This window comes from Besnoitia besnoiti, chromosome XI, assembly GCF_002563875.1.
Source record: "Besnoitia besnoiti strain Bb-Ger1 chromosome XI, whole genome shotgun sequence".
Lineage (NCBI taxonomy): Eukaryota > Apicomplexa > Conoidasida > Eucoccidiorida > Sarcocystidae > Besnoitia > Besnoitia besnoiti.
Genome location: NC_042366.1, coordinates 2,059,549 through 2,084,032, shown reverse-complemented (window position 1 = coordinate 2,084,032; position 24,484 = coordinate 2,059,549). Strand labels below are relative to the sequence as shown.

The 24,484-nt window shown below is 55.7% G+C and overlaps 2 protein-coding genes across 2 annotated transcripts; one reads left to right on the top strand and one right to left on the bottom strand.

Annotated features, from left to right (window-relative positions):
* Nucleotides 1-378: 378 nt before the first annotated feature.
* Nucleotides 379-1,884, top strand: BESB_021720 (uncharacterized protein; the record flags this gene model as incomplete). The annotated part of the gene is made up of 1 exon (XM_029360881.1): nt 379-1,884. One exon carries the CDS (start codon nt 379-381, stop codon nt 1,882-1,884), a length of 1,506 nt encoding a protein of 501 aa, XP_029216240.1.
* A 1,362-nt stretch (nt 1,885-3,246) lies between these two features.
* Nucleotides 3,247-24,234, bottom strand: BESB_021710 (putative intraflagellar transport protein; the record flags this gene model as incomplete). The annotated part of the gene is made up of 32 exons (XM_029360880.1): nt 3,247-3,502; nt 4,053-4,136; nt 4,249-4,365; nt 4,937-5,035; nt 5,532-5,965; nt 6,597-6,857; nt 7,738-7,881; nt 8,812-8,919; nt 9,417-9,611; nt 10,292-10,399; nt 10,979-11,194; nt 11,776-11,954; nt 12,363-12,451; nt 12,861-12,967; nt 13,607-13,693; nt 14,168-14,233; nt 14,445-14,660; nt 15,014-15,122; nt 15,456-15,700; nt 16,193-16,415; nt 16,590-16,846; nt 17,223-17,409; nt 18,436-18,548; nt 19,475-19,530; nt 20,410-20,458; nt 20,925-21,173; nt 21,455-21,697; nt 22,134-22,298; nt 22,761-22,860; nt 23,165-23,290; nt 23,634-23,886; nt 24,021-24,234. The coding sequence occupies 32 exons, from the start codon at nt 24,232-24,234 to the stop codon at nt 3,247-3,249; spliced, it is 5,355 nt and encodes a 1,784-aa protein (XP_029216239.1).
* Between the last annotated feature and the right edge of the window lie 250 nt (nt 24,235-24,484).

Here is a 24,484-nt window from a genome sequence, read left to right as displayed (position 1 = left end):
AAGCTCTCCGCACCGCGGGTTTGCCAAACTGTAGCCGCAGAGCGTTCCTCTGCCGTCGCCGCGGCCTGTTTCACGCGCGGCAGCGCTTCACTCGCCGTTTTCCGCGCCCTGTGTTTTCACTTTCCTCCGACTTTACAGCCTTCACACATGAAGGAGGCAGGCGGATTCCATTCTGCAAAGACCTGGCGCACGCGCGTGTGGCGCGGAAGGCCCTTTCTTAGGCCTTATTTCGTCTTCTCTTGCGCTGACAGCGAGGCGCACACTCTGTTTGAGGCCGCCTCTGCTGGGACTGGAACGATGTAGAGCGCGGCTGCGCGGTCCCCCAGTTCGACTCTCACCGCCTTCCTCGATTTCCGCCTTCTCTCGGCGTCTCTGGTGATGGGGGAGTGGGTCTTTCTCTCCCTGCAGGCGCTCACGCCGCCGGGCCTCTTGGCCGACGCCGCGCCCGAAGAGACGCCGCCGTCCATGTGCAGCCGCCGCGTCGGCGGGACCTGCCGCTGCCGAACGCCGCGGCTGTCCTTCGCGATGGTTGTCGTCTTATTCGGCCTGAACATCGCCATCCTTATCCTTGTCAGTGTCTTTTCGCCCGCCGCGTCCAGCTGCCGACGCGCGCCGCGAGGTCTCTTCGTCGCCGCGACCGCGGGCGACAAGGCCCTGAGGACCGGCCTGGCTCGCCGCCTGTTCGCCACGCGCCCGCTCGCCCACCTGCATCTCACAGCGGAGGCTGCTTCTCCATTCTCGAAGCGAAAGCCTCGCAGAGACTCCTTCGCCGTAGGCACGGACCCTAAGCGCCTCCTGTGGGCGGCACCAGGGGCGCCGGTGCTCGAGGGGAAGGACGCGAGCGCCGAAGACCTGACAACACGGCTGGAGACAGCCACGACGCGAAGCGGATACGAGAGCGGCAAGCGAGCGCCGCAGGGCGAACCGGGTCGAGCCTCTTTTGCAGAGGTGAGGGAATCGGCTTCGGCTGCCGCCGAGATCTCGAGGCGGGCGGGAAGCGACGAGACGGCGCCACGACAAGAGGCGGTTTCGACTCCGATGTTGGACGCAGCCGCGAAACGTCCGCCTTCCGGCACGGAGCCCAACGTCGTGACCGGCGAAGGAGAGACGCTCTTGTCGCGTCTGCGGGACGGGAAAGGAGGCTTGCCTGCGGAGACCGACTCTGTAGGTCTGTCTCAAGAGCTCGCAAGGAGGAGCCTCCAAGCTCGTGGCGGATACGGCGGACAGGAAGGCAGGGCGGGTATCAGCCACGCGCAGACCGCCTCGCCCGCTGCTGTCCTCGCCCCGGGCGCCGGGCACATTCTGGTGCAGCATTCCGCCTCGACGTGGGGGGGAAGCGGAGACTCCGGCGCGGAGGCTTCGCGCCCCGACTCCTCCGGGGCAAAGCGTGCAGCCACGGGGCCTGCGCCAGACGCATCGAGCGCGCGCGAGGCCGCCAGCCAGCCGGTCAGCTTCGCTTCGCTCGGTGGAGTGGCACAGGACGGAGGGCCGCTGCGTGGGCGGCGACAGGGGCCGCTGCGCGGTCGCGCGGCTTCGCTGTCGTTTTCAGACGAGCGGCACGCGTTTTCGATGCTGCAAATGAACGGTTCAGGCCTCGCGCTCGCCGCAGGCATCGGTGGCGTGATGCTGGGCTCGGCGCTGAACAACGGGTATCCACTGGCGTCCCCGTACGGCGCAGCCTACCCCTACTCGCCCTACGCCATGTCCTACTACCCGCCAGACTGCGCAGTCTATGGCGTGTATCCTGGGACGTGCGACCTGACCACGCTCCAGCTCACGCTCATCATCTTCGCGTGTCTCTTTTTCTTCATCCTCATGGGAATCGCTATCTACTGCTGTGTGTGCGGCCGAGAAAGCCGGAGAGGCGGGCACAAGAGCAAGTAACACAAGCGACGCGGGCCTGTGGCTTGGACGCAAAAAACGATGAAACTGTGCCGAGGACGAGATGCTAAAGGGGCGGCTCCCGAATCGCAGCGTCGCTTTGAGCCTGGCCGCCCAAGCCAGCGAGGCGCAGGCTTCAACATCTTCGGTATACAGCGCCGCCTGGTGACTCCTGATCGCGTGATTCCAGTCTCTCGATTTAGCAGTTCTGCCTTCACTCTCCTCATCGGCAGCCGCTTGTTGCGCCGCAGAGCACAGAGTTAAAGGAAGAGGTTGCAGACACGGCGCGTGTCGAGGCTGAGAACTCGAGGGGCTTTTTTCCCGCTCTGTCTCTCCGGTCCTCGAGGCGCGGATATCCATACAAAACCACGTCTGTTCATGTCAGCCCTCGACTGGAGTGATGATCGTGCTAATGTTCGTCTGCGTGTCTCCTTCAGTTTCGGGTCGTGTCGCAGGAAACGTTTCGACTGGCGTCGCGCTGTCTCCGTGGTGAAATTGTCTGCTTAGTATTGGGGAGAGGCGCGTATGCGCATCCGCCGGAAAGAAAGAGCTTTTGTTTGTTTAGCGCTAATTTTTTCCCGTCGCGTTTTTTCATGTCAGCGCTGAAAGTGGAGTGGGAGAATGCGAGCGGTGCTTGGCGGCTCGCGCGGCCTCTCGCTATTTTTTTCGTGAAAGCCTGGAGCTCTTGTGGGACTGGAGCCGGTACGAATGCATCTTGCTCTATAAAGACCGACACTGTGCTGGTTTTTGCGCCCTCTAGCGGCCTCTGTTGTCGGCAATACTCGACACAAAAGTGCTTATATGTATATATATCTGTATGCACGTGTGTGCGAATGCACGTAAGTAGAGTTTTTGACGTTTGCTCTCGTTCGCGCCAGCGTTTTTACACGTGAGTGTGTATCTTTACAGACGCTTTTTGTGTGATGAATTCCAGTCTGTTTATGTATTCAGCATCGCATTTTGAGGGTCCTGCCTGGGCATGTCGTGTTTTATGGAGTTCGATGGAAGCTCTCGTGTCAGTTCTCCGCGAAGGGGCTTCGCGTCTCTGTCGGTGAGCCTCGTGAGGAGGTTCACCTGCCGATAGAGAAACTTGCAGATTCATGTAGATTCCTCTCTGTGCATGCGTACGCGACGCGTATCCAGGCGAGTGCTTCGCAGGACGCGGCACAGTCAAGCCCCAAGTGTAAGCTTCCTCGAGCAGAGCACTCCACCCTAGGACCTCCGCCACAGGCGCGTACCTGCGCCTGTGCTATCGATATAAATCTATATTTATATGGATGTATATACATATACAGATACGTTTCTACGCATGTAAGTATATATACATTTATATAAGTATGGGATATATGACAGGCGTAGACGGGTCTAGGCCTCTCCTGTGCTTGAGGCGAGGGCAGTTTCGCCGGCGGCCTGCGGACTGCCACACCAGGGGCATTCCTTGGTGAGGGAGACGAGGGCTGCCCAGTCGCATGCGTTTCCGCGGCTTCTGCAGATGGTGCACTGAACCACAGAGGCGCGGTCGACGGGGTAGCCTGTGACGACACAGAGCTCCTCAGCCTCGCCACACTTTGAGCAACACATCGAGGCCTCGTAAACCTTCTCTCTGCACGCGCGGCATTCTCTGCGTGGAGCCGAAAGGGCGGAGCCACACGGAGGCACCATATCTCAGACACGCAATCGAAAGATGAGACAAACGCTAAAACGGGGTTCAGAAAGGCCACGTCCAGAAAAGCAACCGAGCCACACTGTGAAATGAACGGAGGGAGCAGAGATGAATAAAGACTCAGAGCGGCAGCGGCATATAAGTCGAATGCGCGTGGCGCCATTCGCTGGAGCGAGCATAGGGCCGCGAGGATGTGAAGCATGCCTCTAACATCAGAAGCGAACACAGGCATGAAGGACAAGGTCGCCATGCGTGGATCCTATGAGAAGCCCGACGTGCTCAAACTCCGACCTGCCGCATGCGAGAGCTCCTGCAGCTGCTCTGGCGCTGTGAAATGCCCCCGACCTCGGGAGAAGTGCTGGTGCTACGCACTACGGGAGAAAGTAGAAGACCAAGAACTCTACTTTCTGCGACTCTGCACCACGGGTTTTCTCGCGCGGAGCCGGTGACGCGGTGGCGTTAGCGACCCAGTTTTCGAATCAGCGACGCGTTTTCGCAGAGGCCTCACCTTTTCCTGAGAGCAGGCGAGAGCCCCTGACAGACACTCCAGTCCAACACCCACTCGCGTGCCTCTTCGGTCTTTGCAGCGGGCCTGAGAGGCAAGGCGCGCAGACAGCAGGCCGCGTTGACAACCTGATTTGTTTGTCTACAGCGCAACCTCCGCATGCCGAGTTCGAGCCGGCCGTCGTGCCCTCGAGACTCACAATAGTTGGCTGCCAGGGAGAGACAGTTCCTCGAGTGGAGGAATGTCTGTGGCCTCGGAGTCCGCGCCGCCGACCGCAGCCCCGGAGTCTTCGATAGCTTCGACAGTGTCGAGATATCTGAAAGGGCAAACCACCAGAAAGAAGGGAATGCTCTTCTACTCTGCAAAGGGATCTCTTCGCCGACATCTGACTCGCTATGCGCGGCAGTATACCCGGTGCCGGCCTCTGCCGCTGGAAGTGTATGCATCTTGCCGAGACGAGATATATATGTATATATATATGCATATATGCACATAGGTATCACTACACATGAACAGGGACTCCGTATATATCTGTATGCATTCAAATACATACGTATATATGCATCTTTGTATATTTGTATACCTGCAAAACTAATACATCTATACATATATACGGATTTACATATATGCATACCTCTATTTAGTCGGGAAGGTACACAGATATATCTAGATGTTTGTATATATGCGTGGTCGTGCACTGGAATTAGAGGCGAGGGCAACTGCGAAAGCGTGCAATGTCTTGACCGCCGTCACTGGCGAGTCTCTACCTCCCGCGTGAGCAAGGCGAGACTAAGACAGCCCTGCGAGACGCTACGTATCTCTGGCTACACTGTCGACTGAGTTGTGTGTGTGGAGGTCTCACGGAAGCTGTAATCTCACACTCTTACCTGTTGAGAAACCAGAAGGCCATTTCACTCCAGCCGACTGCCTTGCAATGCAGGCCTGCTCTGTAAAACGCGTCATCCGGCCGAAGCTCGCGTGCATATCTGCACGCAGGAAAAGCCGCAGCTGCAGAGATGACCTTTTGATGACAGACACTGTCTGTTCCCCGAAGAGACAGTAATGTGAGCTTACTCGACTTTGTAGGTCATGTGTTGCATGAGCAACTACACCAGGATCCCATAGGGATACATATACATATACATACATATATGTATATATATGTATATGCATAAAAACACAGAGCAGCATACACACCCACACAAATATATATATATATATATATATATATATATGTAGATTTACATGCATACAAATGTATGTGTATGTTTCTCGGCGCCGCGGGTGAGGATTACGACTCAGAAGGACGAAAGCAATAGAGAACGCGCGCGCCACTGAGAGCTCATGCGCCTCAAAACAGATCCTCTCGCGTCCAGAATGAACCTCTGCACGCCGGCGTATATCTCCCCTGCCCGTGCTCGTACGCGTGCGTTTCTACTGAGTAATACTCTAATTGGGCGCTGGGGATCTGCGCTGCGTTACCTTAGAAGCGCGACGGCGGTCTTCGCCGCCGTGATTCGCGTGCCTGCATGACAGTGCGTTTCCGCGACGCTCAGAACGCCCAAATAGTGCGCCACCAGCAGCTTTGCATGCAGCGGCCTCTCTGCCTCGCCCGCGAGCGCCTTGTTTTGGACGTCCTGAATACACCGAATCTCCTCGGGCGCTGCATCACCTGCGTCCCTTCCTCCCTCGAGCCTGCTGCGGCTTCTAGCCAGAATTCGCATGAGGAGGCTTTTGATCAATCCGGCGTGCGTCGTCCTGCGCACCTTGTCGCCGGCGGCGGAGATCGCTGTTCGATGCAACGAGTAAACCAGCTCGCGACAAAGGCTGCGCGCGCCTTCGTGGCGCTCCCAGCTGCCCGCTGCCTCCAGCAGCAGATGCGCCGCTTCTTCGGCGCGTTCATCGCATAGCAGAGTCTGCGCGCAGCCACGCAGAAACCAGCGCCATGCGGCACCCTCCGCTGGCCTCGATGCTGCTGCCTCCACAGGACGTGCGTGAGCTCACGTACTACATCTGACGGTGAACTAGCCCTTCCGCCATTCGTTGACTGTGTTTACCACGGGGATCCCGGACATCTCTCGCGGCATACCGAGCTGTTGAATGAAAGTACACGCCGGTAGCGGCTTGGAAAAACTGGCGCGCGGCGCGTTGCGCTATACATCCGCGGATGAATCAGCGCCTCGCGTTGCAGGCGCTTGAAGGGGAACCCAGACGATTGGGGCGGTCACGCATAGACACAGCGTGGCTCTTTGGGTGTGTATACAGAGGCTTACAAGCGACATGCGTGGTCGAACAAAAACATGTATACACAAACCATATATATATGTATATATGTATACGTATATATGCATGTATTTTGACATGTATATGCATATGTATATTCCAGTACGCATATGTATATTCGTACGCACATACATACGTACATATATATATATTTATATTTTGACGATGAGTGCAGATGTATGCTTCAGCGACGGGATTCAGCCTGCAGGCTTTGTTAGTGCGTGTATATCGCCTTTCGGCGTGCGTCGTGCGAGGGTTTCGCACCTGGCCGTAGGCGCAGAGTACGCTGGGCAGTTGGTCGGGCGCGACGTCTCGCGCGCAGGCGAGGCAGGTCTCCCAGGCCCCGTCTGCCGCGGCAACTTCGAGAGCCGCTGACGTCTCGCCTCGCAGAAGGAGACCCTGAAGGTCGCGCTGCGCGACCATCTGTTTCTTCTCGCCTTCCCGCACAACCGCCTCGCAGGCAGGCCTCCCGACGGCGCGCGCCAGGCTGCGGGCCTTCTCCCAGGCTTGACAGTCCACGAGGCACTGGAGAGAGAACCAAACGAATCAAAAGGTCGGGTGAGTCCATCGCCACTGGGCACCATGCAGGTTTTGAGGGCGGCGCGGCAGGCGCGTAGAGGCGGCGCGGCAGGCGCCTGCACGACAGGCGCGCGGGAGGCTCAGGCGGAGTGCGCGCGACAAAGACGCTCAAGGAGTATCCACGGATTCCAGGCGAAAGGCTTTCATCCAGTTGCTAAACAGGAGCCCGGCCGACAAGAATCCGACCCGTGTATTCCGTACGGACCACGATCAAGACAGCGACAGCCGACGTGCCTGTCATGATACTCCAACTGCAGATATCAAGCAGCCGTGCGCCCCTTGCGGGGGGACAGAATATGTGCAGCGAGGACATCAGACAACTGCCTGAGGCTGTTTTAGAAAGTTCGCGGCGAAGCACAGGCGACGAATTCCACCAAGAGGACTCTCGAGTTCATGCGCGCGGAGAGGACGGTACCTTCGCACCTCGGCCTTCTACACATACGTGTATACACAGGTATGTTGCTTCATACATATTCATACTCACATACCTATATACAGATATGTATACGGGTGTAGCTACATCCAACAGATACATTTAAGCATATCTATCTGGAAGTCTCTACAATCTGGGTTTCCGCGCGGGGGTAGAAGTACTTTGTTCAAGCGTCTAGGCGGCTGCATGCGTGCTGCCGGGTTCACATTCGGGTTCAGATCCACTGCCTCCATCTGTCTCCTGGCGTCCGCCGCCCGCCCCCGCCGCTCACGCATCGTCCATCACAGAAAGACGCATTTATGCTTGCCGACTCGCAGAGGCAGACAGTGCGGGAGGCGTGGCTGCGGGTGCCTTGAACCTCTTTTAAGTCCTCGACAAAGCCCCGCCGCCCACCTGCACAGCTTCTTGCGGCTCGCCGGCCGCCTCCAGCAGCTCCGCAGCTTCAAGAGACGGGCCCCATGCGGCGAGCATCTTCCGCGCCACGGCGTCAGCAACTTCGCTGAGGCGGTCTGGCATATTTGTCTCCGCGAGCGAAACCTACACGCGATAACGCCTCATCGATGCAAAAGGCTGGAGCGATTCACTCGGGCTGACACACACAGAGAGGCGGATATACAAGTACAGAGGCAGTACGCATTCATCTGACGCGAACATTCATTCTATGTGAAATATGAGCTCTATTTACTGGAACAGCTTCTCTAGGACTGCAAATGTTGATATTCGGTTTAAAGGGAATATGACTATAGTGAGTTATAGAGGAATCACTCAATAAAATTAATACAGGTGGATATTTTTCTAAAAAGTCAGCGTAGGGGGGGACTCGCAGCCAAAGGCCGGCGCGCCTCTGAGGCTCGTCCCCCGCATGCGCCCACGCAGAGGAGCGAATTCTATACGTTTGTATATATGTGGTTTATACATAAATATATTGAAATATACATCTAAATGTATATATGTTGTAAATGAAGGTGTGTCACATCTGGCAGAACGTGCACGGTTCGCGGTCGATGGCAGGTAGCGGCCGGGACAGTGTCTCTTTGTATCTTCACAGACAGTTTTTTAACAGGGTCTCAGCCGGGACAGCGGCACGAAGGAATACCGCCGAGGCGCGAGGCCGCACCGGGAAGTTTGTCGGCTGCCGGCAGATCCTGGCGCTCGACTGCGCCGCTCGAGTCTGCGTGGTTTCGCCGATACTTCCATGACTTCTGTCCGCACGCGTCTTGCATACTCTCGCGTTTCCATAGTTTTTTTTTATGATACGATATTCACGCAGGGCGGGTATCCACCCACACCAGCCGACTGAGCGAGGCACGCTGCAGACGTATGAATATACAGGATTCTCTGCGTTTGTCTCCGCTAGAGTCCGGAGTAGAAGAAGGGTGCACACGATACGCTGTGAAGGTTGTCATTCCATTCTCGCAGTCTGTTTCAGGCCCGCCGCAGATCACGGTTTCGTCTCTTTTCGCCTACCGCCATGAGCCAGGTTTTTTTCAGCAGCGCAGCGTCTGGCACGGCCGGGGCATCGGCAGCGAGGCAGATGCCAATCGCCTCAGCGAAGAGTCCTGCCGCTTCAAAAACCTGATCATAACACAGAAGGGACACCACGCTCAGCTTCACAGGCGTTGAAACTGTGCCGGCGAGCAGGCGCCCCTGATCCAGTGCACGAAGGTATACGAATGCATCCAAGTGGATTCGTTTTGCCGACCCCTTTTTTTTCTGGACTTTGCTTTCTTGTGCAGGTTTCGCCTCGTCTCTACACCTCTTCGAGCCTCCTGGCGGTAGCGTGCGACCGCGCAGGCAAGGCGGGGACCCCGTGGGGACTCGACACAGAAGGCGTTCGCGAAACTCTCTTCTGGGTTCAGGCAGAGTTGCCCGGCTGTGTGTCGGCGATGCATCTCTCGCGTTGAAGGCCGGCCTTCGATCTCCTCTCTCCACGGGGCTTGAAAAAGCCGAGCGTGCGAGATTCCTTTCTTTCTCTGCTCTCGAGGCACCTGGGGGCCAGAGGAGCCGCGTCAGGCTCGCCCCGTCTGCAGCACCCGTGTGGAGTCTCCATTCTGTTCAGTTCAGCGTCTCACGTTCGCGAGGTCGATGAGTTCGTCGGCGCCTCCAGACCCGCAGCGGAGGACAGCTACGCGGCGAAGCAGCTGCGGCAGCAGCTGCGGACAGTGCGCCTTGCTGATCTTCAGCGCTTCCGCCCGCAAGTCGCGCACGAGGTACATGCTCACGGCGAGATCCGCCCGCTCAGCCTCGATGAACAACGCCTCAGCAGCCTGTCCAGCCGGAGCAGAGGCAAACCGCCGACCAGAAGGGGGTGCCCAAGAAGCCGCGAGCGACCGGCAGGCACTGCCTCGCACTGTTTCTCAAAAACGGGGGCTTGGGCTGTCCAGCAGCCTCGACTAGATGCCGATAGTTGCCGGTGCATGGGGCGCGGAAGAAGCAAACATGGGGACGCTGACAGGCAGGCACGTTCATCTCCACTCGAGAAATCCCCACTGGAGTCCGGCGCGAGAGACTTCACTCGACAAAAACGGTGTGAAAAGAGAACAGCAACCTGACGCAGCTCTCTGGATGCCATTGTGCATCCGCAGGGACGGCAAAAACAGCAACTTCGCATCTGCGGGTCCTGAATATCGCCCTGGAAGGGCGGCCAGAATGTGCGCAGAGAAAGATGTTACTTAAGGGCTTCGACTTCTCGCCGGGTCCCTTGCTCATTACTATCCGTGGCTGTCGCTATGTTAATGTCATTTTTCTTTGCATTCCATGTCTCTCGAGACGTCCGTTCTCACGCGAGGAATTGTGCGAAGCCACGACTGGCGCAAGGGACTTCACTTCGACTGTCGTCGACGAGCGCCACACCTTAAATGGTCGCTTGCATCCTCCGCCGGCATGCAGCCCGGCTTTTCTTCGCGATGAAAGATGCATCAGCGATAATGTATCTTTCGCCTCTCACCTTCAAGTCTCCCGCGTCCGCCACACTCTTCGCTCGGCTCAGGCGGAGCTCAAGAACTGCGTCGTGGCTGTGCATCTCCGCCACGCGCATGGCGGCTTCCCAGTCGTGCTGCAGATGAAACAAACTTTTTGTGTCTGTTTTGAAGAAATCTGGGGTCGGCTCAGATGCGTTGATACCTGCCGTTGCATATGGATCATCTCTGGGTTGAGCCGCGCTGACTCTCAGCGCCTCATCGAAGCAGGGCTGCGGCAGCGAGGCCGCAAGCCTTGCCTCGCACGCGTGCATTTTCCTCGACGTCATTTCACATCTATGCATACATGCGGCCCTGAATATATAGATATATACATATGCACACAATAGATGTCTATATGCGTCCACGTATATATAAATATGTAGATATATGTATACAGTCTCTGCGTATATGTGTCCATAAATACAGATAAATGGATACGTATACAAATGCTGAGATCATGTGTCTGTGTGGGAGAGAGTTCAGGTTTTCCCTCGATCGAAGCGTCTGCTTCTGCGCATCAGTGTCACCCTCGCAGCCTTTCCGCTTGATGCGCGTAGCCTCCGTCCCTGCCAGATTTCCTCTTGCCGTCCTCCTCAATAAATTAACCAAGGCTCCGATCAGAAGCTCAAAGCTCGCCGTTTGCGGCGAAGGTCTGCGGTGCCGCGCCTTCTCACCTGCTGTCTGTACATTTCAATTGCCTCACAGGCTTTCCCCGCCAAAAGGAAATGTCGCTCCGCTGCCTGGAAGTCGCCGCGGTCTTGGTGCGTCGCAGCCAGCCGCAAATTCACGGCCTCAAACATGTCGGGCCCGGAGTCTTTGGCGACTTTCAGAGCCTGAGCGAAGTCCCCCGCAGCGACGGCGGCTTCCACTGCGCGCTCAGGCATCTTGTGCTGTAAAAAAAGAAACCCACGAACATGCGCAGCTTCAAGGGCTTGCAGCCGCCGCCGAAAGAAGCGGCAGGCGCCTCTGGGAAAGAGGTCCAGGCAAAGCACACATATTCATATATATACATTTTCATACATACACTCATATGCATGCATGTTCAAAAATGAGGATATGAGACTGCATTCTTTCACCAACCTCCGGATACGCAAGCATGGATTGGGTGGAACAGAAGAAAACCCTAGGACGAAGGAGCCTCAAATCGCCTCCTGAAGCTCCCGCGTTTGCACAGCGGCAGACGCGTGTGTGTGACAGTGTAGGGGAACACCCCTGCAACCTTGTTCCGCCCCAGGCAACCGCTTGATACCCGCCTGTCTAGACAGTTTGTGCTCACGTTTTCAGAGAAGCACATAAACCCTGCGCCTCATAGATATATGAGTAGAGCAGTAACTGTAGATATATATGCATGTGACTCTCTGCATAGATAGCTACATATATATGCCGTCAGAAAGACTGCTGCCGAGTTCGATGCCTTTCCTGTCCACGCATGAAAGTCAAGTCGTCGCAGACGACTGTGGGCGAGCCACACTTTGAGAAGCAGTTGAATCGCGGCGTCGGATCCGCTTTCGCTGGCCGTGACCTCGGCGTGCGCGCTGATAACTGCGGCAAACGCTTCTTCTCCGCCTTCTTTGCGAGCGACGCGCATCGCGTCCTCCCATTTGCGTCCGCGTTGGTACATGCCGACGGCGAGCTTCCACAGCCCGCCGCCTGTTTTGACAGCGTTAAAACAAGGGAAACACACGTCGAAGTCCCCGCTCAGAGTTCGGACAGGTTTCTATGCGTATGGAGTCAAACGCCCCTTCACTCCATATATATATATATATATATATATATATATATGCGCGCATAGGTATCTGCGAAGCGACTGTGAAGACGTGACGTCTACAGCCTCTTCTGAGCCGTCAGTTCTCAAGAGGCCAGCGTTGCCAGCACTTCAACCTCCGTAGCGCGTCCTTCACATTAACGTTGCCATACGCCGCCAGAGAGAAGCCAGATAATTTATGCCGGCGCAGCGATGTACCCTGGAAGCGCGCGGAGCCTGTGGCTAACGCGCGTTCCAACCGCATCGAATCGGACGCCGAAAAGTCTCTTTTCTGGCCTCTAGACACCGCGAACCTGTGTAAAACTGCTCTGCGGCCTCGAAGTCGCCGCGAGCTTCCAGTGCCTCGCCGAGAGATCGGTACGTCTCCTCCAGAAGCTCCGGCCTACGGGGGGGCTCGACGCCAGGGCACAAATGCGGTGTGCAAGCAAATGCCTGGGAATGCGGAGCCTTGCTTGCACAGATGCACACTGATCCTACCCTCCGTATACTCGGGCAAGCGTCTCAAACCTCGCCTGAGTTCAGCCTTGTCTAACGACTTCATCTGTGTTCTGGTGTGGCACGTATTTTTGCTTAAACGTACGGCTATTCTAGCTCGAAGCAGCACAGTGCGCAGCGGCCCCTGGCAGATCACCGACGCAAGATACATATATGTATATGTATATACATATGCAGCACCCCACATACTCCGCATCCTTGGAGCATTCGTTTCTACTGATGTTTGGAACTCAGGCGGCCTCTATGTTTTTCAGCGACGCGCGTTTGCCTTGCCGCCCTAGAAACAGAATATTCACCTGTGAAGCGCGACGAGCTTCAGCATCGCGTCGGTCTGGCTGTGGCGTCTATACATCGCAATCGCCTCGTCATAGGCCTCAATCAAAAGGAACGCCTTCGCCGCATTCTGAACATCCAACGCGGGTCATTTCGCGGTTGTAAACGGCGGCGTCTTTGCGAGGCATGCAGTATATAAATAAATAGAAATAGTGGTTTGCGGGTCCTCCTATGTGCCGGCATCCGCGTGTTCGGCGGAGACTATTTACGTGGGCATGTCTTTTTAAATGGCTACTCCAGGCCAGATGCATGCCTTCAGACATGGAAGAAAATAGTCTGGTATTTGGATACATAACTGAAAGCTCATCTAAGAATGAATGCGCTGCTACGTCTGTAGCGCTGAAGATGCACCGTCTGCATTGCAGACCTGTTGTCTCGCGCGCGTCCGCGACTGACGAGCCTTCCGGCGGCTCAGGCGTTCCTCCGGAATCGTCTTGGCGTGCCGAGTGATCGATAAAAGTTGCGTTTTTCTCAACGTCGATGAGCAGACGACCGGCATCGCCAGAGGCATGCGTTCACCGGGCGCCGGCGAGAAGCGTTTTTCGCGCTTCTCGGCTCATGCGCGATCGCCGCCTCTGCCAATTCGTGGATACTCTACGCTGATGTGGGAGCCGTGCTGCAGCTGTAGAGGCATAAGAAGCAGAGTGGGAACTCTGAATTGACTGAGCCTCAGCCCAGGCGTACGAGGACTGAAGTTGCCTGCCTTTACCTGGAGATCTCCCTTGGCCTCGCACTCGCTCGCGACGCCGACCGCCAGCGCCTGCGCGTCCGCGACTCCGAGACTGGAAGCCGCGAGCTGAACGTATGAAATGCCGCGATACCTCAGGGTGCCTGGCAAACAGCGAGGCGTCTTTCTCTGAATCCCACAAAGATCCTCTTCCACGATCGCGAGAAACGCGTTCCACAGATGGAACCAGTGAACGGCTTTTGATTTCCGTGAACGGAGTTGCAAATGAGATTTTCTTTGCTCCCATGGTATTGAGAGACTTGACACTGAAACGTATCCTGTGTAAAGTTTGAGCGTAAGAGGAGCATGCAGCCTAGTTTCAGCTGTTGGCGCACGCATGTGCGAGGGAAAGTCTGGCGATGCGACATGGGACTGTAGCTTCACTGCTAGCAGGGGACTCCGCGTGGGTGTGCACGCCCTCCCGCGAGCTGCCTCGTATATCAGCCTTTGCGCGAGACGCAGGTGCGGCTCGAAGAGCGAGTTGCCTCCCTTCTCTCCAGCGAAGCAGCAAACGAGAACTCCTGAATGCGCGTCCAGACTCGCCTGCAAGGCTTCCTCGATGCGTCCCGCCTCGACGTACATACGCACGGCGTCGTCCCAGTCGCCGGCCTGAGCGGCGCGCGCGAGACACACATTCCCAAACGAATCCGTCCTCACACACGCAAGTCTGCTTCACTCGGGACGCGTGTCCACACATGCGTGTCTGCAGCAAAGATCTCGCGTAGATCCCACCGAGAAGCGGACTTGCGAGGACGCGTTTCAGAGCGGCGAAGAGGGCCGTGTGAGCTTGACTGAGAGCGGCAGTTGAGTTGCGCCTTACCTGCGTGAAACATCTCGCTGCGTCTGCATGCCTCCCCGTGGCTCTCAGCTCCTTCGCGAGTCTACGGAGAAACGGGGTCGCGACGTTTTTCTGGTTGTCTTCGAGTAGTCCGTGCAGCAGTTGAAGCGCCTTCTTCCACTGTTTTGCCTCGAGAGACGCCTCAATCGCCTTCACCGTGCTCCCCGCCTCGATGAAATGATTCACCGCTGCCTCCGGCTGCGCGCACGCCCCGACACAGACACAAAGCTCGTGTCGTTTGCGCTTCGTCTTCAATTGAATTCGATTTCTCTCCCTGCTTTTTTGACGCAAGGACAGAGTGAGAATTGCAGGACTCCTCGCTCAGCTGTCGCGGGTTAGTGCGGAACTCCGGATCTGACGTTGTCCTTCGCTTCCTGTTTCCCTCCTCAAGTCTCACAGAGCACAGGCGTATCTATCGTTCAACTCAAACACTCCTCACGGAGAGGACTCCTGGGTGTTTGCAGCGCGCCGACGCCCTCGTGTGAGTGCTCAGGTGGACGTGTCTCTCTCTTCTGTTTGAAGGCATGCGTTTTTCTCTTCAAGGTTCTCACTTGGTTTTCCGCTAGAAGACTCTGCGCCCAGGCTTCTTCAAGCTCGATCACAGTGGCGGGGTCACTCTTCCGCGCAAGTTCCACAGCTTTTTTAAACGCGCAACCTTTGCTGCAGGCGAAGCCGGGAGAAAGAAAATGCACATCAGATCCGGCGAGTCGCATATAGCCTGGACACGTTTCCCGTCTCCCCTACATACGCATGTGTATCTGCCTCCATAGCTATCTGTTTGTATGTAGTATTGATGCACATGCAGTTATGGGTGCTGCAGCACACAGCCGTGGATAATCCTCGTGAAGTTCAGACTGCTGTGGTCAGTTGCGAAAGCCTGCACCATGAAGTTGAGCCGCTCCGTAACACCATGCCCTGCTTTAGCATCCCAGAGTTCGCCGGCGGGTCGCTCACGTTTCGCAGGTGCCTTTTCTTTACCTTTTGTTGACTTACCGGTAGGCACTCAACGCCTTGGCGGTGTCTCCAAGTCGCTGGAAGATATCTCCGGCCTGTTCGTAGAGGCCGCATGCAGCGAGATCTCTCCCCACGCTCTCTAGAAGCTCGGGAGGAAACGAAATTGTCTCGTGAGACGCCACAACCGCAGCCGCGCGAAAGGGCAGGCCTCCGCGAAGGAAAATCTCCGCGGCGACCACCGGCCGCTGATCCACCTGCAGCGCGACCTCGCCCGCTTTCTCCTCCTGAAGACAGGCGAATAGGCTGCATTCGAGAGCCGACTGTGCGTAGTCAACCTCCACACAGATTGATGCTGCGGCCAAGCAGTTGATTTTCAAAGGAACACGTAGAAGAAGAAGCAAGTGCATAGAGAGAAAGAGATGACGCCCGTGCGCAGCGCTCTTTGTGGGAGACGATACTCGCGCTCGAGGCCCAGCAGCCTGGTATTCCACGCCAATCTAAAATGTGTATTTCTCGACGAACATGCTGCATTCAGGATGCATAGTTAGGGTCCGGTCCTTCACGCGTGCAAGGTTCCCTCAGCACGCACGACCGGTGTCGCGCTCCACGCGCAAGTCGACTTCAAGCCTAGAGCGGGCTGACTCCCGCATTCACATCTGCAGGCCTTTCGAAAACTGGTGGGGAGAGTGTTTCCTCTTTTCAAGCTTCAGCGGTTCAGCGAGGTCGCGACGTGGGAATGTTTCAGCTTCCCATTCGTGTGCGAGTGCAGCCGTCACCTGACCGGTGTGCATCAGCCACGCGCGGCGCTCCCCCGTTAGTTGATTCGAGTCGCCTCGGGTCTCTCGTTCGGCAAGGAGGTTGCCCGCATCGAATCTGAACAGAGGCTGACAGTCGCATGGGCCTGCGCGATGCCTCTCTGGAACGCGTAGATTCCCCCCGATGCTCAAGCTAGCCTCTGGAGGGTGCGCCTCGTCACCAGGCAGCTTCCTCCACGGCTCTCTGGAACCAGCATTCCCCAACTTGCAAGGATCAAGTGACACGAAAATTACACTTTGGGCAGAGAGCCACGAGTGCCTACAGGCCAACACACTGCTACACTCAAACTCTGAGAGAGTTTCGATCTCGCTTGACGAGGCTGCACACGTGAAAGGCCCTCGCTGTATCGCCTCCTACCTCGCTTTCAGCAGGTACCGATTCACTGCCGCTGCGCCGTGGCGTGAAGCCTCTGCGCGATCGTTCGCGCCTGCGCGCCTCACTCCGCACTCGGTGTCGGCGAGGAACCGCGACTCAGCGAGGCATCCCGCAGACGCGAAACAGATCTTCGCGATGTCCATATAGCCGTCTGCCAGGGCAGCGTCTGCCAGACAGCGAGCTTTCTGCCTCACGTCTTCCGCCCAGGGCCGTTCCATGCCATCCAGCAGCGCCAGCCCCTGAACATCATCGGAAGGCGATTAAGCGCTTCCAGTAGGCCCGCATACAGGTGAGACGGGCATCCCACTGCATGCATATATATATATATATATATATATATATATATATATATATATACCTGCATACCCAAATCATACCCATATGTGTCTGCACTCCTTATATAAGTAAACATTCGTATATATATATATATATATATATATATATATATATAAATGCATATATATGGGTGTAGATGTAGTTGTATGCGCGGTTATTGGCCTCTATCCATGAGCAATACACGTCTTACCACGACACAGGTTCAAAGGCCTGTTAGTACACCCCGATTAGCGGAACGCCATGTACTGCAGGTGAGTGTTACTGAGGCTTGCCTCTCACCGCAGAGTAAGATTTGTCGTGGATGCACGCGGCGAGTTGGATCAGGCCTGTGTTCAGTTTCTTGACAGTTGAACCGTGTGGGAGGTTCAGAACTGCCTGAAGATCCCCATTTGCGCTGCACTCGACGCGCGCTAGAGCGCCCTCCGCCGACAGAGGCGCCCCGTGGCAGCCGTCATACACACTGTACCTGCAAGAAGAAAAAACAGCAGGTGCCGCTTCAATTTCAGTCACAAGTGCTCAGCCTGGAAAAGCGCTGCAGTCGAAGGCGCATGTCAGTCGCATGCGCGACAGAGCCGCGGTTACAATCCGCACTCTCTTCTCGAGATAGATACATAAAATATATCTGCAAGCATATATATATATATGTTTGGATAAGATCTATCTTAGAGTGAGAAAAGTACATACGTACATCCGAAATGCGTAGATTGCCAACGGCTTCCGCGAATACACACGCATGCATTACGTATGTGAATGCAGCACACAGCAGCACAACAGCCATACACTAACCACCGCGTCGAAACGTGTCACTCCAGCAACGAGGTTCGCGTGCCTCAGACCTGGAAACCGACGCCCTGGAGAGCCGCTACATGAGTTTTAACAACATACAAGAGGCACAGGCTGCCTCTTTCTCCGCTTCGGACTTTCTTTTGGGCAGTTGAGCGATCTCAGAGACAACGAGATATAAACTTGCAAGCGTCGAAGGGAATCTCGACCGGCAGGCGTCGTGATCCGGTGCAACCGCCGTCTCGATGCTGTCTATCTACCTCGCTCTGTATATCTTTTATATCCGCATGCGAATACATAGAGACACAGTAGCATATATTTGTAGTGAATGTATATATTTATGTGTATGTGCGTGACACGGTGGCAATGGATGCGGGAGCCTTTACCACAAATATAGCGTCGAGAAGTTTCGTTGCGCCAGGATCGCGTTTTCGCCTGGAAGGAGAACCGCCTCTGTGCAGTCTCGAAGTAGCGATGAGGCCGTCTTGCTCTCGAGATCCCACAGCTGCAGGAGCCCCGTCGAGTCTCTGCAAAGCAACTTGTCTCCCCTAAAGGGCCGAAGGCAAGAATAAACGCGCAGGGGTAGTGTCTGCAACGTGGGCACATGTCTCTAAACCAAGCGGTCTGACGGTATTCAAACGACTCCACTCGGCTCGCTGAGAACCACCGCAATCCTTTGATGCAATAGCGTGAGGGCACATGAACAGACCTAAGCGTTTCTGACCCAAGGCGGCTGGATCCTTGCAAAAAGGGTGCCTCTGCGTGCGAGAAGCAGGGTACTCTCTCCTGAATCAGCCCTGCGCCTCCAGACTTTAGGCAGACCTGCACTTGTGCAGAAGACGCAAAAACTCGAGGGAACCGGAATGTAGGAAATACCTGCCTCAAGCCAGATGCACGAGTTGGAAGATGCGAGTACCTGGCTGTGAGCGCGAGCCGCTGAACTGCCGCAGGGGACTCGAGGTCAGCAAGGTGCCGAGGCTCTTGACTAGTAGAGAACTCGATGACTCTGCCCCCCGGTGGTACAGTTCACACACAGAGCTTGAACGGGAAACACAATTAGATTCAGTTCTCTCGCTTTACCCTGGCTCCCACGAAAGAGAGTTCAACGTGCAATACTACATGATACAGACTTCTCCGCATCTCGCCCTACGCACGTATGCGCATATACGTAGTTACATGTTTATATGTAATTATTTGTATATATATATATATATATATATATATATATATATATATATATATATATATATATATATATATATATATATATATATATATATATATATATATATGTATGTGAGGCTTCTACGTAGAGCCTCCGGGCAGATCCGCGCGCTCCAAAGGCCTATATCGGTGCGCAGAAGTTTACGTTATATCTTGTACAGACGAGCACCAGTGAATATATTGATCTATATGTATGAATTATCTTTTTCCCAGATATGTAGTGCTTCATCTGCTGATACCTCTGGCACCAAGTCACACACGACAGCCGGCTCCTTCCATGCCGCGCGTGGGCTCCGCGAAGACAACCTCGGAAGCAGCCCTGGTGGAGCGTGTGTCTGCGCTGAGATTGAAAGCGAGCGGAGTTCTTGATTTTTGCCTGAATCAGTGAATTGGGCTACGCATCACGCCACGCGCCTCTCGGCCTCAGTCCCGCCGTGCCAGGGGCAATCCCGAACGCCGCGCCAGCAAGCAGACAAATCAGGATCAGTCCTGAGTAATCGTTGTTTGCGTTGGTTCCCACTTACCGGACCACAGTCTGAGAGAGCAAATGCGCGACGCGAACTCGGCAGTTGCTCGTGTCCTGCTACACACAGGCGCGAGTGAGTCAAGGCGAACTGCACCTGCGAGTGCGTCTTTTTCTTTCGCAAAACATCCTTATCCCCATTCTTGGCTAGAGATTGGATGGGTACCCCCACGCGAACAGCGACTGGCTCAGAATCAAAAAGCGATGAAGTCTTTTTGAGATATTCGTGAGAAATCGAGCCTCATCCACCTCTACGCCGTAGCCCGCGAGTGCGAGCGGAGTCTCTATCTCAATCGGGTCGCCACGCGGCAGTCTGTGAGAGTCGTCTGTCGGCGCTGAGGCCGCCTCCACCTTCGCACGTCTCCGCAACTCGCAGGACTAGAGGACTAACTCGCAGGCAGCTGCAGGTACTATCCGGGGTCGACGGCCGTGGCGCGCATCGGTGGTGCACTCACCAGCGCTCTGAGGGCGATTCTGTCTGCGGAAACGTGCTTGGATTCGAAGCTCCCTGAAGACACAGGTCCGGACGCGAGGCCTGAGCCTTGCCAGCCGCAAATAAGGGGACTTCGAGAGAGACTTATGAGAGCCTGCGCTCAATCTCTCGCGTCTGGCGCTCTAGAACGAAAGCATGCATACAGGTGCGCGCCTGTGAGGAGAAAGGTGACCTTAGCTATAAAAGCGATGAACAGGTAACGTAGGCCATATCCTTAGCTGTGAAGTGGCGATGGAAGAAACACCAACGCGAAAGGTGGAGGAATAGACAGTGTCGCTATACTGTATCTCGAGAGCTGGGCTTGCCGCGAGGATGCTTCTGCGGCGGAGAGAAAACGTAAATCCACGCAAAGAACGATTTGCCCGGATAGTTGCGCGTTTAGAGTCGCAGTCGGGGCGGCTGGAAAGCGCCGCGCGAGTGTGGTCGCCTCGTGAGCTTTTTACCAGCGATTTCGGAGTAGCCGAGCAGCACCACAGCAACTGAGGCGCGTTCCTGACATGAAATCACATGTGAATCACGACTCACGCCGCGGAATCAAACTGCACTAGAGGTTTTAGAAGGCACCACAGTGGAACACCTGCGCGGAGCGAACGGAAAAAACAGAACGAGGCTGAGGAGAAAGGACAGCGTTTGCATTATGCTTGCCCATGTAGGCCTGGGCGCTGGCGCATGAGTGCAAAGAGCGGCGAGCGCCTCATCTATTTTCGAGTGGATTCAACTCTTGATAACTATGCTTGTGCTTCTTCGCATCTCCGTGGCACTTCTCGTTGCAAGTTCCATGTCCATCGATGCAAGCTGCAGCACTTGAACACGTCTGCAAAAGACATCAAAACGCCTGCACAGATCCACATCTCTGCTCCCGTGACTAGAGGGGCTCGCGGCAACTCAGACACCCGGCATACATACATTCGAATAAATCAAGTGATGCCCATATATGTGCTGTCTCCGCCTTGCTCACGTGGTGCACCAGACAGACACTGTCGGCGTGGAAGACGAATTTCGCGGGCACCCTCCAGCTGGCTGATAGAGTAGAGACTTTTCGCGTCTCTATGTCTGCGAAGACAACTTGATTAGAATCGGTGTGCGCGACCACGAACCGCTCCTGATAGACCTCCAGCCTCTCGATGCTGGGCGCCCTTTCAGGCTCATCTTTGGCCGCAGCCTCGATGACGATGCTTCTCCGGTCTGAGAGCCTTTTAGCGCGAACCTGCGAAACAAGCACGAGGACGATTGCTCAGACGCGAGAAGTACAGCCGACCCGGGAAATGAACTCCACCGAAGAATTGCAGCGCCACCGGCATGCCCACGCATTCAAATTCATGCGTCTACTCATAAAGAAAGACGTGATCGCTGTGCGGACATGTTGCCTGCATATATATGTATATACATATTCATAAGTATGTTTCGAGGCAGTGCCACCAGTTCTTGCTTGTTATTTCCCGACATGTTTTCGAAGAGGAGAGGTCGCAGAAGTCGACAAGGACGTACCCGCGAGGGTGAGAGGAAGTAGAACTCGAAGGTGTTGCCCCATCGCGCCTTCTTCGTGAAGGAGGCGAACTTCTCGACAGATCCTCGCAGAGTGCCTGCGTAGAGCGTGGACCCGTCTGGCGTCCAGCAGAGCGTGGAAACTCCGCAGCAGCCTTCCAGCTTTACCGGCGCGCCGAGCGTTCCCCATGCGGAGGCTTTCTTCCACAGAGATTCGGGCAAAAAGAGAGAAAACCGCGCGTGAAGCTTTGCGAAGGGGGCAGCAGACCTCCGTGCCGGGGAACGCGGAGCTACTGGGGACTGTAATGTCTTTGTGTATTCGAGTTGAGTTATACAGGTCTGGATCGTGGGTGGGGCTCCTTAGCTTAAACGAAGGAGTCTCGTAGGTTCAAACACCGTACATCTGTGCATCTCAGTCGACACACTGCGACAGTCAGGTTACCTCGCATGGGAAATCTGCGTACAGGCATGCATCATACCTTGTGTGACCCCCCTCTGCATCGACATCGCCCCGCGCGCCGCGCAGAAAGGCGTTGGGAAAGAACATCAAATCTGGCAAAGTGCACACGGCGCCCGCCTCGCATGCCCAGAGAGCGTCTGGAGAACGCAGACATGTGCGCTGGCATGCAGTCACTCTCATGGATTCGCCCTTCGCCTAGCTCGTAAGGTAACCTCGGCTTACCTCATCGTTATTTTCTGGCGCAGCCGGCGTCGCAGCCGAACGACGGCTGAAAACATGCAATTGCTCGCCTGCCGCAACGACCAGTCTCGCTCCCGCTGGATGGAAACACAGCGCTGAGATGTCTTTCAAGGGCGGCGAAACCCGGTTGAAATCGAGAACCTGAAGCTGCAGACGTAGTCACAAGACGGATGAGCAAATCGGTAGGCAGGAGCGAGCCCGATAAGTGAGTTGCTACAAGCCCTCAGCCAGAGGACACCTAACACTCTTCGCCCGGACACCGTTGTATTATCCGGGTACAGAGACAGACTTGTTTTCGCTGTAGGGTGGACGTGACTTTACGCATAGGCACTCGCACAAGGTAACTGCTTTGAGGCAGGGCGCCGGCGGCGCAGGCCTTCGACGCCACGGCCTTAAAGCGAATCCGCCGCAGAGGTCAAGCGGCATAGGGCGGTAGAGGTACAACGGTGTGACTATGAGGTACTCCCTCTAGCGCCGGATAACTTGCGATCCCGCCGGATACGGTTGGTTCGCGACCCGTCGGCATGACGGAGTGCAACAACGTTTTGTGATGGCGTTTGTGAGACGCGCGTGTGCGACACTGTCTCGTGGGAAACGGCCTTCTCTAACCAAAGCTCCGTCTCCAGCAAACAGGGCCACGTGCGCGGTCTGCGAAGCTGCTGCAATGCAACGGGGCGCGAAACCGATGGCTGACACCGCGGCGGAAAACCTGCAGGCACACGCACGTCGGCGAAGCGAGAGGGTCACGCTTGTTCCTGCTCGGCGCTCTAGCGCCCTCCACACAAACGTAAGAAAGCCGACTCCCAGCGGCAGTGTCACGACAGTCGTGCCCCCCCCCTCTCAAACCATGCGAGGCCGTATGAAAAAGGTAAAGTATCTACGGATACAGTCGCAAGCAAGAGAGCATGGGCAGTTATCCCGCCGGACACACAGACGACAAAAAGACGGGAGAGCCACACCGTGAAACGATGACAACTTGCGCTGGGCAGTTCGAGGAAGTGCTTGGGGCTCACTTGTACGCTTCTTTGGTCGTCGATTTATTGGCGCCGGCGTCCATTGAACAAAGTTGGACAGAACCGTCCGCATGTCCGCTCGCCAAGATATTACCGGCGTGCTGACAGCCAATACACGTCACGGGGCTGTGCAGAAACGAAAACAGAGGAATGTTTGTCTCATCAGAAGGCAGACCAGGAAGCATCTGATTTCGTGCTGCAAGCGTCTGCTGCATTCGACTCGCGTGAAACCGCCATGCGTGATGGATGTGTGGTACGCGAGTCCTGTCGTGCAGAACAGTGCCTAGCGCGAAGCATCACTCAACCGTGTCGTCAACGGAAAGCAGGCTCTCGAGATACTCAGGCAACAACGATCGCATTCTTTCAGCAGCATGTCAACGCCAACCGTGCCTGTCACAGTGGAGACGCATGCTCAACAAGAGATCCTCCTGTTGGCCGCCCCCGGAAGCGCGCAGCGGGCTGTGCCTACCTTTTCTTGTCAAACAGCGTGCCGGATTTATTCAACTCCACTTGCGCCACGCGCACCCGGCCGTTGACGAGCCCGTAATAGAAGGCGTCCGCGCTCCCAGAAGGCCACACCAGGCTCGTCGCTGGAGCGTGAGTGGGGAATTTTCGGTAAACCGCCTTTTTATCCGTCGGAGCGTGTCCCACATGATAGACAAACACCATGTCGTCGGACTGCGCGACGGCCACACGGAGTGAATCAGGACTGAGCGCGACCGCTGGTTCACACATTGAAAGCATATCACACACATGCGCACGGCGTGCGCATGAAGATTCAGTTGTCGCAGAAAACGTAGCCAAGAGATCGAGTTGGTGCGGACGCATTGCGGTGCGTGTACAGCAGGTCACTTACCAGTCACACTGTGAATTTTCGTCTCTGATTTGTCAGACGGTCGCGTGCCAAATCTGTCGACTTCGCATCCGCGGGCGTCAACCAAATGCACAACCCTATCTGCTGCAAGTGCGACAGCCATCCGCTTGCCACTTGCACAACAAGCAGCACTGACGACTGGATTCTTGCTGCTTGCCGAAGGCAGCAGAGTGCCCCCTGAGTGTTGTAACCTCATTTGGGGTCAAACATGAAGGAACAACCCGGGGGAATTCACTTGGCGTGACGATGGACACTCTTGTCAGTCTCCGCCTTTGGCTCGGCAGGACGCACTAACTAGAAACAAAAGTTCCTAGACCGTAAGGAGTCAGAGTACACTCCAACTCCGCGTTCCGTTTCCTGTCCTGCTGGGTGCAGGACCAGTCTCCCGATTATCTGATTAAACCATGTTTCGCCTGAACGGTACGAAACATTTTTTTTTGTGCGGT